Source organism: Saccopteryx bilineata, chromosome 2 (genome assembly GCF_036850765.1).
Source record: "Saccopteryx bilineata isolate mSacBil1 chromosome 2, mSacBil1_pri_phased_curated, whole genome shotgun sequence".
Classification (NCBI taxonomy): Eukaryota; Metazoa; Chordata; class Mammalia; order Chiroptera; family Emballonuridae; genus Saccopteryx; species Saccopteryx bilineata.
This window is the reverse complement of record NC_089491.1, coordinates 328308119-328322157: the sequence shown is the minus strand read 5'-3', so window position 1 is coordinate 328322157 and position 14039 is coordinate 328308119. Positions and strand designations below refer to the sequence as shown.

General features: G+C 39.7%; 1 protein-coding gene and 1 pseudogene across 4 annotated transcripts in view; both read left to right on the top strand.

Annotated features, from left to right (window-relative positions):
- The window catches only part of CADPS2 (calcium dependent secretion activator 2), a 538020-nt gene that overhangs the window by 282784 nt on the left and 241197 nt on the right, over nt 1-14039 (top strand). For all 4 annotated transcript variants that reach the window (XM_066262196.1, XM_066262195.1, XM_066262194.1 and 1 more), the window contains exon 8: nt 4433-4572. In XM_066262196.1, the coding sequence (XP_066118293.1) occupies nt 4433-4572 (140 nt within the window). The remainder of the gene's footprint in view (nt 1-4432; nt 4573-14039) is intronic.
- Nucleotides 6068-14039, top strand: part of LOC136324511 (large ribosomal subunit protein uL30 pseudogene) — a 42295-nt pseudogene continuing 34323 nt past the window's right edge.

Sequence of the window (14039 nt, the reverse complement as noted above, 5' to 3'; positions counted from 1 at the left end):
TTAGTCAATTTGTGTATATTACAAATACCTTTTTAATTTTAATTTTTTTATGTAAAAAATTTAATGGGATGACATTGATCCATAAGAGCACATAGGTTTTAGGTAAACATTTCTATGGCATTTAAACTGTTGATGTGTGGTGTGCCCATCATACACAGTCAAATCATTTTCTGTCATTGTATATTTGTTCCCTTTTACTCCCCTCCCCCTCTACTCCCCCTGTATATATTTTAATTACTGCACCATCAACATCAGACACACCTCTCTGAACATGAACTAAGTCCTATTGAAGTAGAACTGTTTATTGTGAAATAAAACTCTTTAAGCATTCATTTACTTATAGATGATTTATGAAGCAAAACTCATATTAATATTAACTGTAGTTAGTTAACTAGTTAAGATACTACTAAATGGCATAACAAACAAATGACATCATTTTGTTAGTTAAAAATAATAGCACCTCTATAACAGGCTAGTATGAGTGTTCCTGCTAGGTGGGTAGATTTTCTTCACAGGGTGATTCAGAGCTCTAGTTTTCCATTTTATGTCTTTCTCATTTCCTAGAGCATCGAAATTCTCTGCATTTGGCTAGCAGATGAGTAAAGAGGGATGAATAAGGCACGTCTATGTCTTTTCTTTGTGTGTGTGTGTGTGTGTGTGTGTGTGTGTGTGTGTGTGTGTTTCCGAAGTTAGAAGCAGGGAGGCAGTCAGACAGACTCTGGTGCGGCTGGAGCTATTCTAGTGCCTGAGGTGGAGGCCATGGAGCCGTCCTCAGCGCCCAGGCCAACTTTGCTCCAGTAGAGCCTTGGCTTTGGGAGGGGAAAAGAGAGATAGAGAGAAAGGAGAGGGGGAAGGGTGGAGAAGCAGATGGGCGTTTCTCCTGTGTGCCCTGACCAGGAATAGAACCTGGGACTTCCACATGCCAGGCCAATGCTCTACCACTGAGCCAACCAGCCAGGGTGGCATGTCTATGTCTTAATCATCTTTCTCCAAAGTGACACTGATCAGTTCTCTTCATATTCTATTAGTTAGAACTATGTCCCTACTTAGATGCAAGGAGAGCTAGAAAAGACAGTCCCTGGCTGACTTATGTGCTTCCTAGCAACAGTTCTATGCTAGTGGAAACACGAACCCAGTGGACAGTTAAATAGTCTGCCATAGTTCATCCCTGTAGGCAAGCATAACAACAATTGTGTTACCCTTCCTCCCACACATAGAACACATTTGTTTCAACTCAAGGGGAACAACCCAAAGTCTCACCCGATCCTTACATCCAGTCCAAAGTCCAATGTCTCCCGCAGGTCCAGCTGTGGTTCTTTGCAGCCCCATGACTTATGCAGTGAAGTTTAGTTTAACTGCCCACTGCTCTGCCTCTCCCCCAGCCCCCCGCTGCTCGCACAAATCCAGTACAGAGCAGGGAAGCAAGGGCAGGAGAGTGACAATTAACTTTCCCATTTAAATAACAGTAAACTGGGGAAAGCAAAGGATTAACTGTCCAATGACAGCAGTGAAATCTTGTCATGGGAGGCACTGTAAAGACCCCTGCCCTGATTATGTTCAAGGTCTCAATTAGATCCTTTTTATGCATCTGAAAAGAATTCCTCTGTCCCTTCTTCTCCCTGGTAACCACTAGGCTACCTACATGGAGAAGTGCTCCCTTGACCTATCCTCCTCCCTGGCTAAATCATGTAAGGGAGTGTGACCACGGTCTGCGGTCACACTAGCCATTGGTTACTAGCCATTTTTAAGGCCAAGTTCAAAGTTTATTTGCCAGTATACATAGTTCTTTTGCCACAAAGCATTTAGGAACAGTGAAGTAATAGATCTGTGATATATAGAAGTAATTCATATCTGTGAGCCCCCATTTGTTACTTGTGCTAGTGTTTATCAGTCAGAATCTGTCCAGAAAAGCAGAGACAATTCCAAGTCTTTTAAATGGAGGAAATTTAACACAGAAATTAGCTTCACAGGTGACAGAACAGAAGCCAAACACATGATGGTGAAATCAGAAAATCACCGCATACCCTTGGGATAAAAGAGCAATAGGAAGGAGTGACATTACCAGATAATATCTGAGCTCTGAGCTCTGATGAGAAGAGTCTGTGAGCTCTTTGAGGGATCAGAGCCATTTATATATTTTCTTCTTTGCCTGTACCCACATAGTGAGCACTCGAATGTTCATTTGCTTGAACAGAGATAAGCAGTAAATCCTTCCACCAACTTCATTTACAAGTCCCCATCAGAGAACTGAAATGTGGCAGAAAGGATGGCGTTCAATCCTGGGGTAATCCTGAATTTGTGGATCATCTGCAGTTAGTTATTTTGGGACATTACTTAATTAACCCATCATTCCCTTTAGACAATGAAAAAATTGTCAGAAGTTTTAATTTAAGTATTCCCTCCCTGTAAAAGACTTTTAGAGTTTGGAACAAAACCAACTTTTGCATAAACATAGAAGGGAGCATTACAAAGGAATTGAGTCTGTAGGTGGCTCATGCCAAAATAACTTTTTTTTTTTAAACAAAGTGGTTCAGGGAGAAAGAGAAAAAGCTTTCCAGAATTGTTGAAAGTGGCAGCTATAGCTACATATATAAATATATATGTGTGTGTGTGTTGTTTTTTATTCTAATTTGGAATCACCTTCTAAGTTGATAATGCCATTCTTTTATCTACTGTTTTGAGCAAAAAATTATCAACTTATTTTCATTTACTGTTATTTAAGAAGAAAACTGTAAACTATTCCAGTAGGTAGTTTAGCAGTCAAAAAGAACTTATTCTAGAATAATTTTTGAACACAAATGCTATTTAATCTGCTCTTGGATGTGCCTTTCTATGCTTCAGTGTACAGATCCGCCAGATTCCATTTGGCTGTGACTTTTAGAACGGGCTTGAGAAAAATCTCAAAATAGTAGGTACATTAACAACTTGGAAGTTGAGAATAGTTTGAGGAGCTTTTTTTGACTATGTTGCCTTTCCTAGAGAGAAAAAGAGCTTTGGTTGAAGATTTCTCAAGGAATATTTCCACTTATATATGGAAACGAAGAATCCATTTTTTGGCAGAGCATGTCAAATCCAGTTGTCATATTGTGCTTTAAAACCATTTTAAGGCCGTGGCTAGTTGGCTCAGCAGTAGAGCGTTGGCCTGGCATGTAGAAGTCACAGGTTCATTCCCCGGTCAGAGCACACAGGAGAAATGCCCATCTACTTCTCCACTCCTCCCCCTCTCCTTTCTCTCTGGCTCTTTCTTCCCCTCTTGCAGCCAAGGCTCCACTGGAGCAAAGTTGGCCCAGGCACTGAGGACGGCTCCATGGCCTCCACCTCAGGTGCTAGAATGGCTCCGATTGCAGCAGAGCAACACCCCCTGCTGGGCATGCCAGGTGGATCCTGGTCGGGCTCATGCAGGAGTCTGACTGCCTCCCTCCTTCTAACTTCAGAAAAAAACAAAATCAAACAAAAAACATATTAGGGTACCTGAGTATGTTGTAATTCTCCATTTGCACAGGAATTTCAGGTTGGTTTACTTTTCACATTGGTTTAAAATAAGAATTATTTAAAATATTGAATACAATGCACTTCATTGCTTGTCTTTATCTTGTCCTTTGGAATATAGTGTCCCCATTTTAAAATAGCCAGTAAGGCTTGGAGACTGAATATGTCTACATGGTGTCATGATTGACTGCAAAGGGAGAAGTACACTGTTTAATCTATTTGGCACCTAGCAGGTTTTCTTTCCTGTGTTGGTTTTTTTTGTGGAGCGCTGTAGTGTTGTGAAATAATCACTTGGTAATTTGGCAATTTTATTAAAAATAATTACTTTGTTTCAGTCACTAAAACATCATCATGATAGTTTTGAAAACATGAAGTCAAGGAAAAATTCTTCTTTGGTATTGATCGGGAGCAGAAAACGCATGCTAGAATCGGTCTTTTCCACCTCTAATTGAGTTGATGTTCTTTCACGCTGTTGTGCAGTGAAAATATTAAAACATGAGGTGTATTTTTTGCTGCTTAAAATAATTGGTTTTGCTTTTTAAGCAGGCTATCTGTAATTTCAAGGCTTATTTCTTTCTGAACTTCCTTGCCCTGAGGAATTTAGAATATTCTTGCAATTTTCAATGTCTATTAAGGATTTTTCAACTGTCAATTCAACTGTAGTTGTTGTCCTATTAATTCATTATGAAATGACACAGGAAGGAAACTTTGTGATAATAATGAAAACAATTATTTGTCCAAAAAAAAAAGGAAGTAAGGCTCTGTTGAAAACCCATGTGCTGTGGGTAGGAGTGGAACAGGATAGGCACATTTTTGGCATAATGTCTTCTTTTCCAACAGGAAAACATACAAAGATTTCCGGTCAGACCTTTAGATACTTTGTATTGTACACTTAAAAAGTTTTCTTTCTTTTTTTTCTTTTTTTTTTTTTTGTCTCCTCCAGGTGATATTATACCCAACTTCTAACAGCTCCAAGACAGCTGAGTTCCACCGAATGATAGTTCCAAAAAGTAGCCAGGACTCTGACTTAAAAATCAAACTGGCAGTGCGAATGGATAAGCCACCACATATGAAACATAGCGGGTGAGTGTGTACTTGAAGGTGTTTTCTGCCGACTGAAGGTTATTTCACGATATCACTTTTGTCAATTTACTGAGAGCCTGTATACCAGACTTTCACTTAGAGTCCCCCCACAATGATATAGGCTAACTTAATTTTTTTAAACCTGTGGACAAGTTAATAGCTAAGTATATATGGTTATTTAGTGGGTATAACTGTTTGCATGCTAACATAATACTGCTACTTGATTGCATTGGTATTAAATATCACTTATATGATTTAAAAAAAACAGTGACTTATAGAGATAATGCCTTAGTTTTCAAAATACAGTAATAGTTGAAACAAGCCTAGCATTCAGGTCCCCGGGAATAGTTAAACTCACAGAGAAGTACTAAATCTAAAAGGTTATAAGGAGGGAGGCTGTGCTGGTGGGTAAGCCGGAAGCACGGTTGTCTCCTCGGCATCGCCGTGGGCACAGTCCTCTCTGCCAGCATCCTTTTCCCCTGGCTGCTGGGGAGGCAATAGGTCTGGACTACTGAGTACAATAAAATGAATTTTTTAAAAACCCAGGGCTTTCTCAGATGAACACTTCTAGACTCACTACATACAGCCTAGGGTGTTAGCCACCAGGAAAGAATGCAACCCTTTTTGTTACTATGGAGAGAAACAGTTGCTGGTGGCTTACCCTGAATTTAGCAACAGATACAGGAGTCAGAGAAAGTGCACTCTTCTTGCACAGGGAAGCCTGTCTGCTGGCTTGGGAGCCAAGTCACTCCCAGTATGGCAGAATTAACTGATGAGTCAACAAGACCTGGGTTTGGTGGATGACCAGCAGGGTGAACAAACCTAGGCTCTGAGCAGGGGCAGTCCAAATGAATGCAGGGCAGGGTAAAAGTAGGGTACAGTTTCTGTATGGGAAATAGTACAGAAATTAATAAATAACTGTGCAAGCATAAACTGTGTTTTGTGTACTCACAACTGTTAACATACTTTTGCTACACCCTGTACTCTACAATAGGGACAGGACCAGGGACCATGTTGATTCCTTGGTCGGGAGGCAGCGTGTGCAGAATCGGTCTCATTGAGGGGAACTGTGATTTAAGCAGCCCACATTATGGCAAAGGAAAAACTGACTCAGCTCCCAATGCAGTTGATATTCCTGGGATCTCACATATAGAATTCTTTCTTTCGTTCATCCGTCTACCTGCTCAGCATTGATCTATGCATCTGACGTGTGTTGAGCACTTCTTCTGTTGAAACCAGAGTAGACCTCAGTGAGATAGCATACCAGTTGCACAGAAACTGGTTGCTCAGAGATTTAAGCTTGTGCACAAATAATTGCAACACTGTGTCTTAAGTACTATGAGGGAGGAGTTTGGACTGGGAGAAACCACATGTGCTTCCAGCTGGACTTAGCATTGACTGTCTCACAGGACAGCTGACTTCCGAGATGACACCTGAAGTATTAATTCAGCAGGTGGGCAGTGGAGAGGAAAGCACTGCAGTCACATGACAGAGCATGGACCTGGGCTGCGTTCTGGATGACAGTGCTGACAAGTGTGGTACATGTTTGGGACGAGGGAGTTTTATTGCTCTAAAGAGACTGGTAGAGACTGTTCTACCTTGAGCTGGACGTAAAGGAACGCAATAACCTAATATCTTTCAGGCACTGCAGGTATTCTCTCTCCTGGTTTTAACTTAGTTTCTTTATTTTAATGAATGGCACAAAAAGGAATGGGAACTTATGTATTAGCGCCAAGATAGCCCTTACTTTATGCAGCACCGTGGTGAATGACCCCTGGAGCCATCAGTTCATCCCAGGAACCATGACTGCCCATGAAAACTGAGCACAGGGCGGGACCTGCAGCCTTTGGGCTCTCTGGAAAGAAAGCCCTGCTCTAATCCTTGGCTATTCTTGTTTTAGAATGAATGGTCCAGGGAAGGAGGGGTAAACCCGTCCCCTCCAAGACTTCATGTTTGTTTGTTGTTGCTTTTAAAATCACTCCCTTGCATGAAAAGAGGGTTGGTTTATCTCACATCACCGTGCCCTTTGACTAACTCAGAACCCCCAGGATGGCCCTGGGACTGACTGCTACCCAAGATGGAGGGCATTCCCTGGGAGAACATATCATCATCTCAGTTTTATCTATAAAGCTCAAGATCCCATTTTGGGTTCAGATCAGAAATGACTGAGATCCCAGCTACATCAGTCATGACCTGCCACTGCTAAAAGGTGCTCTCGGGAATTTCCAGACATTCAAGTGTCTCTGCAGTTTACGGAATGTAAAAAGAAGAATTCTAGAATTGAAAATATCCATAGCTGGCATGTGGTGGAGCATAATGAAGAATATTAATATATAATTGTTAATAACAGTCATTCATAAATTACTTCATGCCAGCATTGAACATTATGACAATCTACCAGAATTGACAGCTGTCAGCGTTGCTGGGGCAGCAGTGGCCCTGTGGGCAGGGACAGTCCAGGTGCTTCCCCACAAGTACCAGTTCCAGTTTCCCAGTGCCCGTGTGGTACGTTTTAAACGTTTCTAATATCACCCTTGTGTATAGTTACGTATGGGAAAACACGATTTGACCTACATGATAACTATATTCATCTTTTTCTGATGTGCTTCATAAATGGATTTTACTGAACTTAATTACACATAAAAAGAGAAAGTCAACTAACCTTTTTTGCCCCAAGTGCTCTATCCTATGCCAAAGCAATAATTTAATAGGAGTCATGGTAGCTTAATAGCATTTTGCTTTTGGGCTGGATCGTGTCCTGTCAATAATTTATCGTATAATGAATAATTAACAGATGAATAATGAATAATTGAAAAAGAGACAAGTCAGGTTAAAAAAAAAGGTTAATATATTTTAAAAATATTTCAAACTCCCCCTGCAGATAGAGTTGTCAAGTAGATTAAGCAGTAAATTGGAGGGTTAGGGGTTTTAATCTTCAGAGCATTTTCAGAAGTAGACTTGGAAATCCTTTTGGACTTGAATCAGAAAACCTGTTTTCTGTTTTAATAATGTGAGCAACATGTATGTCTTTCTTATGTGAACTATTTTAATACATAGTCTCTGTTTTATTCATTTATCACATTAGGTAGCCCTTGTCCCTATATAAATGTTTTTATCCATGTTATCTGTATTTTCATGTGTTCTCAACTAAACTTGAGTTTCTTAGATCTATTTGAGCCCCAGTGCCTCCCACAGCTGTAGACATGAGTAATGATGGTGAAAATGGTAATACTATGCTCTTTAGAGTTTTCAGGGCAAAGCAGTAAGAATGTGAATAAGCTGTATATGTAAGTTGATACTGAAAGGGTTTTAAACATAGGTTGCAGGGGATAGAGTTTTATCTAAATGGGAAAAATACCTAACATAAGTGAACGAAATAGCATTTGGGTCTCAACTGTTGTATTTTAAAATGACCAATTTTTGTGTTGTTTGTTTTTGTGTTTTTGGTTTTTGGGGTTTTTTTACATGACCTTTTTTTTTTAAGCAGAAAGGAAAATATATCTGAATTAAAGTTCATGTTTTTGATAACTAATAAATCCGTGACTGTTTACATTAAAGTTTTTAAAAATAGAATTGACTACATACAAGTGAAAATAGATATTTACTTTGGCTAGAATAAACGATGATTTCATTTTTTTAAATAAGAAACTGGACATTACTAGAAGACATATTTAGTGAAAAATAAAACTGAATCTATTTATTCTTTTGGAGTATGTCATATAAAGTAATTATATAAACTCATGTACATAAATTTGTTAAATGAATTAACAGCTAGATTTTTGAATGGCTGAATAATTCCCTTGCAGCTTTTGAAGGCCCTTGCGTGCCTCTGGGCCGCTGGCTGTCAGCCACGTTCCTGAACCGATAGGCTGTCCTTGAGCGTAGCCTAGTGGCCGAGTAGCAGTATTAACTTAAATCTCAGCAGTGCTATCCCCGTTTTTGTTAAAGAACATTTTCCTAATACAAATGATATGTTCTCAATAAAATGGAACTAAAAAAATAAACGACTGTATGACAACTGAATCTACAATTAAAAGGGAGAGAGAAGAAATGGAAATTGGCTGTCACAGTTATGTGGAGGCATTCAGACCAGGACCTATCCGAGGTTTGCAGCAACTGGTTATCTTAGAGTTAAAAATGAATGAAAGCGTTGTGAATATGTAACTGTAGAGATTTGTCACAGGTTAGAAATTGGTAAGATGAAATTGTAGTTATGTCAGTGTTATATAAATCTCAGATTTGGCTATTTCAACATTTATTTAATAGAAGTAGTGAAATACCTTGAAATTGTCATATAGAAGTCTTCATTTAATTTACATCATAAAGGTATAAAGGGACGGGGCCACCTCTTGGAGCAGGTGAGGGACGGCAGTTTAGCTTCCAGCAGGAAGAACAGGGTAAGCGCCAAGCTGGCTGTGTTGTTGCTGTCCCCTGCTCTCCCACAGAGGGGACCAGCCAGGCATTCCAGCCTGTGCCGCCGTGCCCACGGAGACTTTCATACACACATTCAATCCAAACAAGGCATTTGATCACGAAATGAAAAGACCGCAGTCTAATACAGTTGTGTTGTTTTATTTCTGATTTAAGGTTTGTGATCTTCAACTAATATAGGGGACAGCCAGATGAACAAGGGGAAAAAAATCTTTGATTTTTTTTTTTTTAAGATGGCATTGGCTTGGAGGGTCGGGGCCTTTCCAAAGAGACAAGTCTGAAAGATGGGGGTGGGGGGTGGGGGGGAGTAGAAGAAGGCAAGAGGGAGAGAGAGAGAAAGGACAAGTCTGTTTGGCCCCAGGAAAAATTGATTTCTCATTTTAAATCAACCTTTTAGAATGAATTTCCTCTGTGTCCTTCACTTTAATAACCGTAGATTGACCTCTGACCAAAACCTAGATGCAGTCTGCTCGCATTCCCAACTTGAATTGACCTCATCTGGGCTTATCCTGACTTCGTAGAAATCTCACTTCTTATTGCCTTGCCAGAACTTCCTGAAATATTTGCTAGATTCTTCATACATATTTGATATATTTTCCAAATACAACTTTCAGAAAAGATGTCTTCTGTCTGTAGTACTTTATAAACATTGATATATATGTATGCATACAAAGAAAGCATTAAAATAGTCACTGTAGAACAATAAAAAGAGGAAGTCCTAAAGCCAAATTCTTCTTCCAAATGCCTTTATATGTAAGTCATTTTCTATATGCTAAGTTAAATCATTAAGAACTCTGTTTTCCATTTTAATTTGAGTACTTAGTTATGTGATAGTGATAGAAACATTTTCAAGCATATCTTTAATGATCATTAAACTAAATGTTTTAACTTAATATTCCTTTACACAACTTCTCTTGATTACCCTTGTGATCAGTTAGTCTTTAATGTTAAGTTGAAATGTGGCTTTCTATCCAGCATCCTTTACTCTCAAGACTTTTCTCCAGGGAAACAACCTACATTATTTCCTTCTCTTACTGTTCATGCAGCAAATAACTACTTTCTTTTGTTCCCAGACAACCTTAAGATGTCACCCCTGAGCATCTTAAACAAAGACACTTTAGGCCAAAAACATTAAAGAAGGAATATGAGTTCTCTTTTTTCTTTATTTTCTTTCAGAAACCACAGGCTGTAGTCATAGGTTCTCTTAATTAAAGTGGGGTACATTTTTAAAAATTATAGTGAAAACTATTTAGGAATGCTTTAACCTTTTATAACTAGCTTGTGTATAGAATTATAGGATAGTTCCATGTTAATAACAGATGCCTTACTATAAATGTTTTGTAGAATGTACTGATACAGTGATATGTTTTCTTCTTCTGCACACATCCAGAAGTGTTACAATATTAACACTGAGGTCATAAAGCAGCACAAATCTTGGGCTTGTTAGAGGCTCAAGTGTGGTGGGAGGTCAGGGACAGTTTGGACACTATTTAAAGATGTCTGTCCTTAGCTCATTCTTCATGCATGAGGCTGAACTGTGGGCAGACAGAGGCCGGTGCAGTGAGAGTCGTGTTGAATAAGAGCCATGACACTTGTCTTTGGGCTCAGTTCTGTCACTGACTTGGGTAAGTCAGTGCGTCTCTCTTGGCCGTGGTTTCATCAGTTGCTAAAGGAGACATGAGAGGAGAAAATGTGACTGGCTCCTTAGCCCCCTGGAAATTCGTGGCTCAGCAAGTCATCCTCTTTCAGCTCTCCAGGGAGCACACGCCCCCCTCCAGGGCGCATTCCCCTCCATCAGCAGCTCTATGGGGGCAGGATGTAGGGAGAAGTGGGAGAAAGGGGGCGACCCGGAGAGGGATGCCAGATTCACAAGTTACTTGAATTTTCATTTTTTTCTTCTTAAGTATACTCAGGGAGAGAGAGAGAGAGAGACAGGAAGGGAGAGAAAAGGAGGAAAGAGATGAGAAGCATTAACGCATAGTTGCTTCACTTTAGTTGTTCATTGCTTGCTTCTCGTGTTCCTTGACAGGGGTGGGGGGGGCACTCAAGCCAAGCCAGTAACCACTTGCTCAAGTCAGTGATCTTGGACTCACTCCAGCAACCTTGACCTTCATATCAATTATCTCACATTCAAGCCAGTGACCTTGGGGCTTCGAACCTGGGACCTCAGCGTTCTAAGTCGACCTTCTGTCCACTGCACTACCACTGTTCAGACTTATTTGAATTTTCTCAAGGCAAGAAAGGAAGCAATGACTGAAACAACAGGCTTTCTATAAGATTAATTTGAAAAATACACAGTATAGAACTTACGTTCTGATAGTGCATATAGAAAAAAAGATGCATAGTAAATTCAGAAAGGAAATACATATACTAAACATACTACATTGAATAATGCAACTATGGATAAAATTTCCTAGTTTTCAGATTTTCTGTGATGTCATTATACTACTTTTGTGCTGAAAGAATGCTGTTATTACATTAAAAAGTAAAAAAGCAAATAGCTTTTATTTTTTGACAGAGATAGAAAGTCAGAGAGAGGGACAGACAGGAGGGGAGAGAGATGATAAGCATCAATTCTTCATTGTGGCACCTTCGATGTTGATTACATATGTGCCTTGACCATGAGGCTACAGCAGACCGAGTGACCCCTTACTCAAGCCAGCGACCTCAGGGTTTTGAACCTGGGTCTTCTGCATCCCAGTCTGACACTATTTACTGTGCCACTGCCTGGTCAGATTCATTCTTTATTTTAAAGTTAAAATTAGATTTCTCTTAATGAACATAAGAGGAAATAGTCATGTTTCCGGACAGGATAGAAAAAGTTATATGATTTCAGTCATATTATTCTGTTTAAGGACATCTTCATAAGTGACATAAACAGGAAGCAAGGTACAGAGTGGTTAAAAGTACAGGCTTTGGAGTTAGGCAGACCAGGGTTCCAATTCTAGCCCTGTCATTTTTATGCAGGCTTGGTCAAGTCACTTAACTTCTCACACATAGCCTCACTTTTCTCAACCCTTCTAAGTTGAAATGAGATATACTCATTAAGTATGTAGCTCAGTGCTTGTTACATAAGTGCTTGTTACATAGTAAGATCTCAACTAACTAGTCACATTTGTTATTAAAATAAACATTATTTCAAAAATCATAGTTTCATGAACTATTATAAAACCTGGTTTAGCCATATCATTTGATTTTAGTCAGAACAAAATGTTCAAAGCTAGATGGGATAATAGAAGTGTACAAATTTTCAGTAACTCCCCGAGAATATAAAAGTTATATCCCTCATTAGGGCCCTCTGCTTAGTTGTTGACTTTAGTTTACTTTTATTTTTCTGAAGTTGGAAATGGGGAGGCAGACAAACTCCTGCATGCGCCCGACCAGGATCCACCCGGCATGCCCACCAGGGGGCAATGCTCTGCCCATCTGGGGCATTGCTCTGTCTCAACCAGAGCCATTCCAGCGCCTGAGGCAGAGGCCATGGAGCCATCCTCAGCGCCCGGGCCAACTCTGCTCCAATGGAGCCTTGGCTGCGGGAGGGGAAGAGAGAGACAGAGAGGAAGGTGAGGGGGAGGGGTGGAGAAGCAGATGAGTGCTTCTCCTGTGTGCCCTGGCCGGGAATCAAACCCAGGACTCCTGCACACCAGGCTGACGCTCTACCACTGAGCCAACCAGCCAGGGCTTAGTTTACATTTTTATTTGACAGCTCTTATGTATTTATGTGTTGGTGGTGGCATTTTGTCTCACTGTGTGTGCCTGGGTATATTTTGCTGCTAACTTTATTTTGTCTTCTCTACGTCCAAAGGGAGAAAATTGAAAATATTACATAAGAGCTCTCAACCGTGCCTGAGGAGCTGACTTGAATGATTTATCTGAGAGATAAAATAAGCTCAGACTCTAAAAAAGAACACCTGGAGGTTATTTCATAGCAAGTGAGAAGGAGAAGCTAGGACTTCTCCCTTTATTTGAGCCCAGTGCAGTCTAACGTATTAAAAATAGCAAATGCTTTCAAAGCATATTTTAAATGACTGGTAGTACCTTTGTTATATTCAATGCAGTTGCTAGTTTTACTTTTAATTTTCTCACCTAAATTATTAGACAAATTTTACTTGCTCCTACATATCTCTAAACAATCTATCAGATTTTGTTAGTATTCAGATTTATCCACCTTTTGCTAAGTTGTTGGTATCAATTTTACAAACCAAATACAGCAGTTTTAACTTAATCTCAGCTATTTTTCATGTGTTTTAAGTTATAGTTTCTACGGGCTTAGTTTAAGGTGGGATTGATATGCTTGCTCAATACTCACTAGCTCAAAGGCTGTTATTTTATAGTTACCATAGCACCCAAGACATTTGTGTAATTGAAAAATTAGTCTAATTATATATCTTAATGTTTTATAAAACTAAGTACTAGGAGAGCTTAGTGTCGTTGAGATGGGGCTTCTGAAGCTGCCACTTGGGCCTTCTTGGCTGGTTCCGAGTACAGGACGGAGACAGCAGCTGACACTTGGAGAATGGTCATCACCCACCTCCATACCCCTCCTGTCTGTGGGGTCTCTGATCAAATGTCATCACTGCCCAGAGCCCCCCCACCCCACCCTCTGTGGCTTTTTTAAAAAAAAACCTATTTCATTCTTTTCAAGCTTGCATGAGTATCTGATACTACATTTATTGACTATTACTTTCTGTCTCACCAACTAAGATTTTGTCTCCATTTTAGTGATGCGCTGTTGACAAGATTTCCAACGAAATCTGACTTCAATAAGAGAGGAAAGAGGAATCTTGTCTTATTTTACTGCTATTTTTAAACTTAGTTATTAAAAAATTGCCAACCACTTAATAGAAGCTAAATAAACATTTGGTGAACAAATGACTAAATGTTTTCTCTTCTAAAGAACAAACAATGCCGAACTTATGCCACTGTCTTTTAATATTCAAAATAAGTACTGGATTGATTATTTGGATATAAACTTTATGTCATTAGCTAATCGGTAACACAGGAATGTAAGTTTGTTGGAGTAAGCTTTGTCCCCA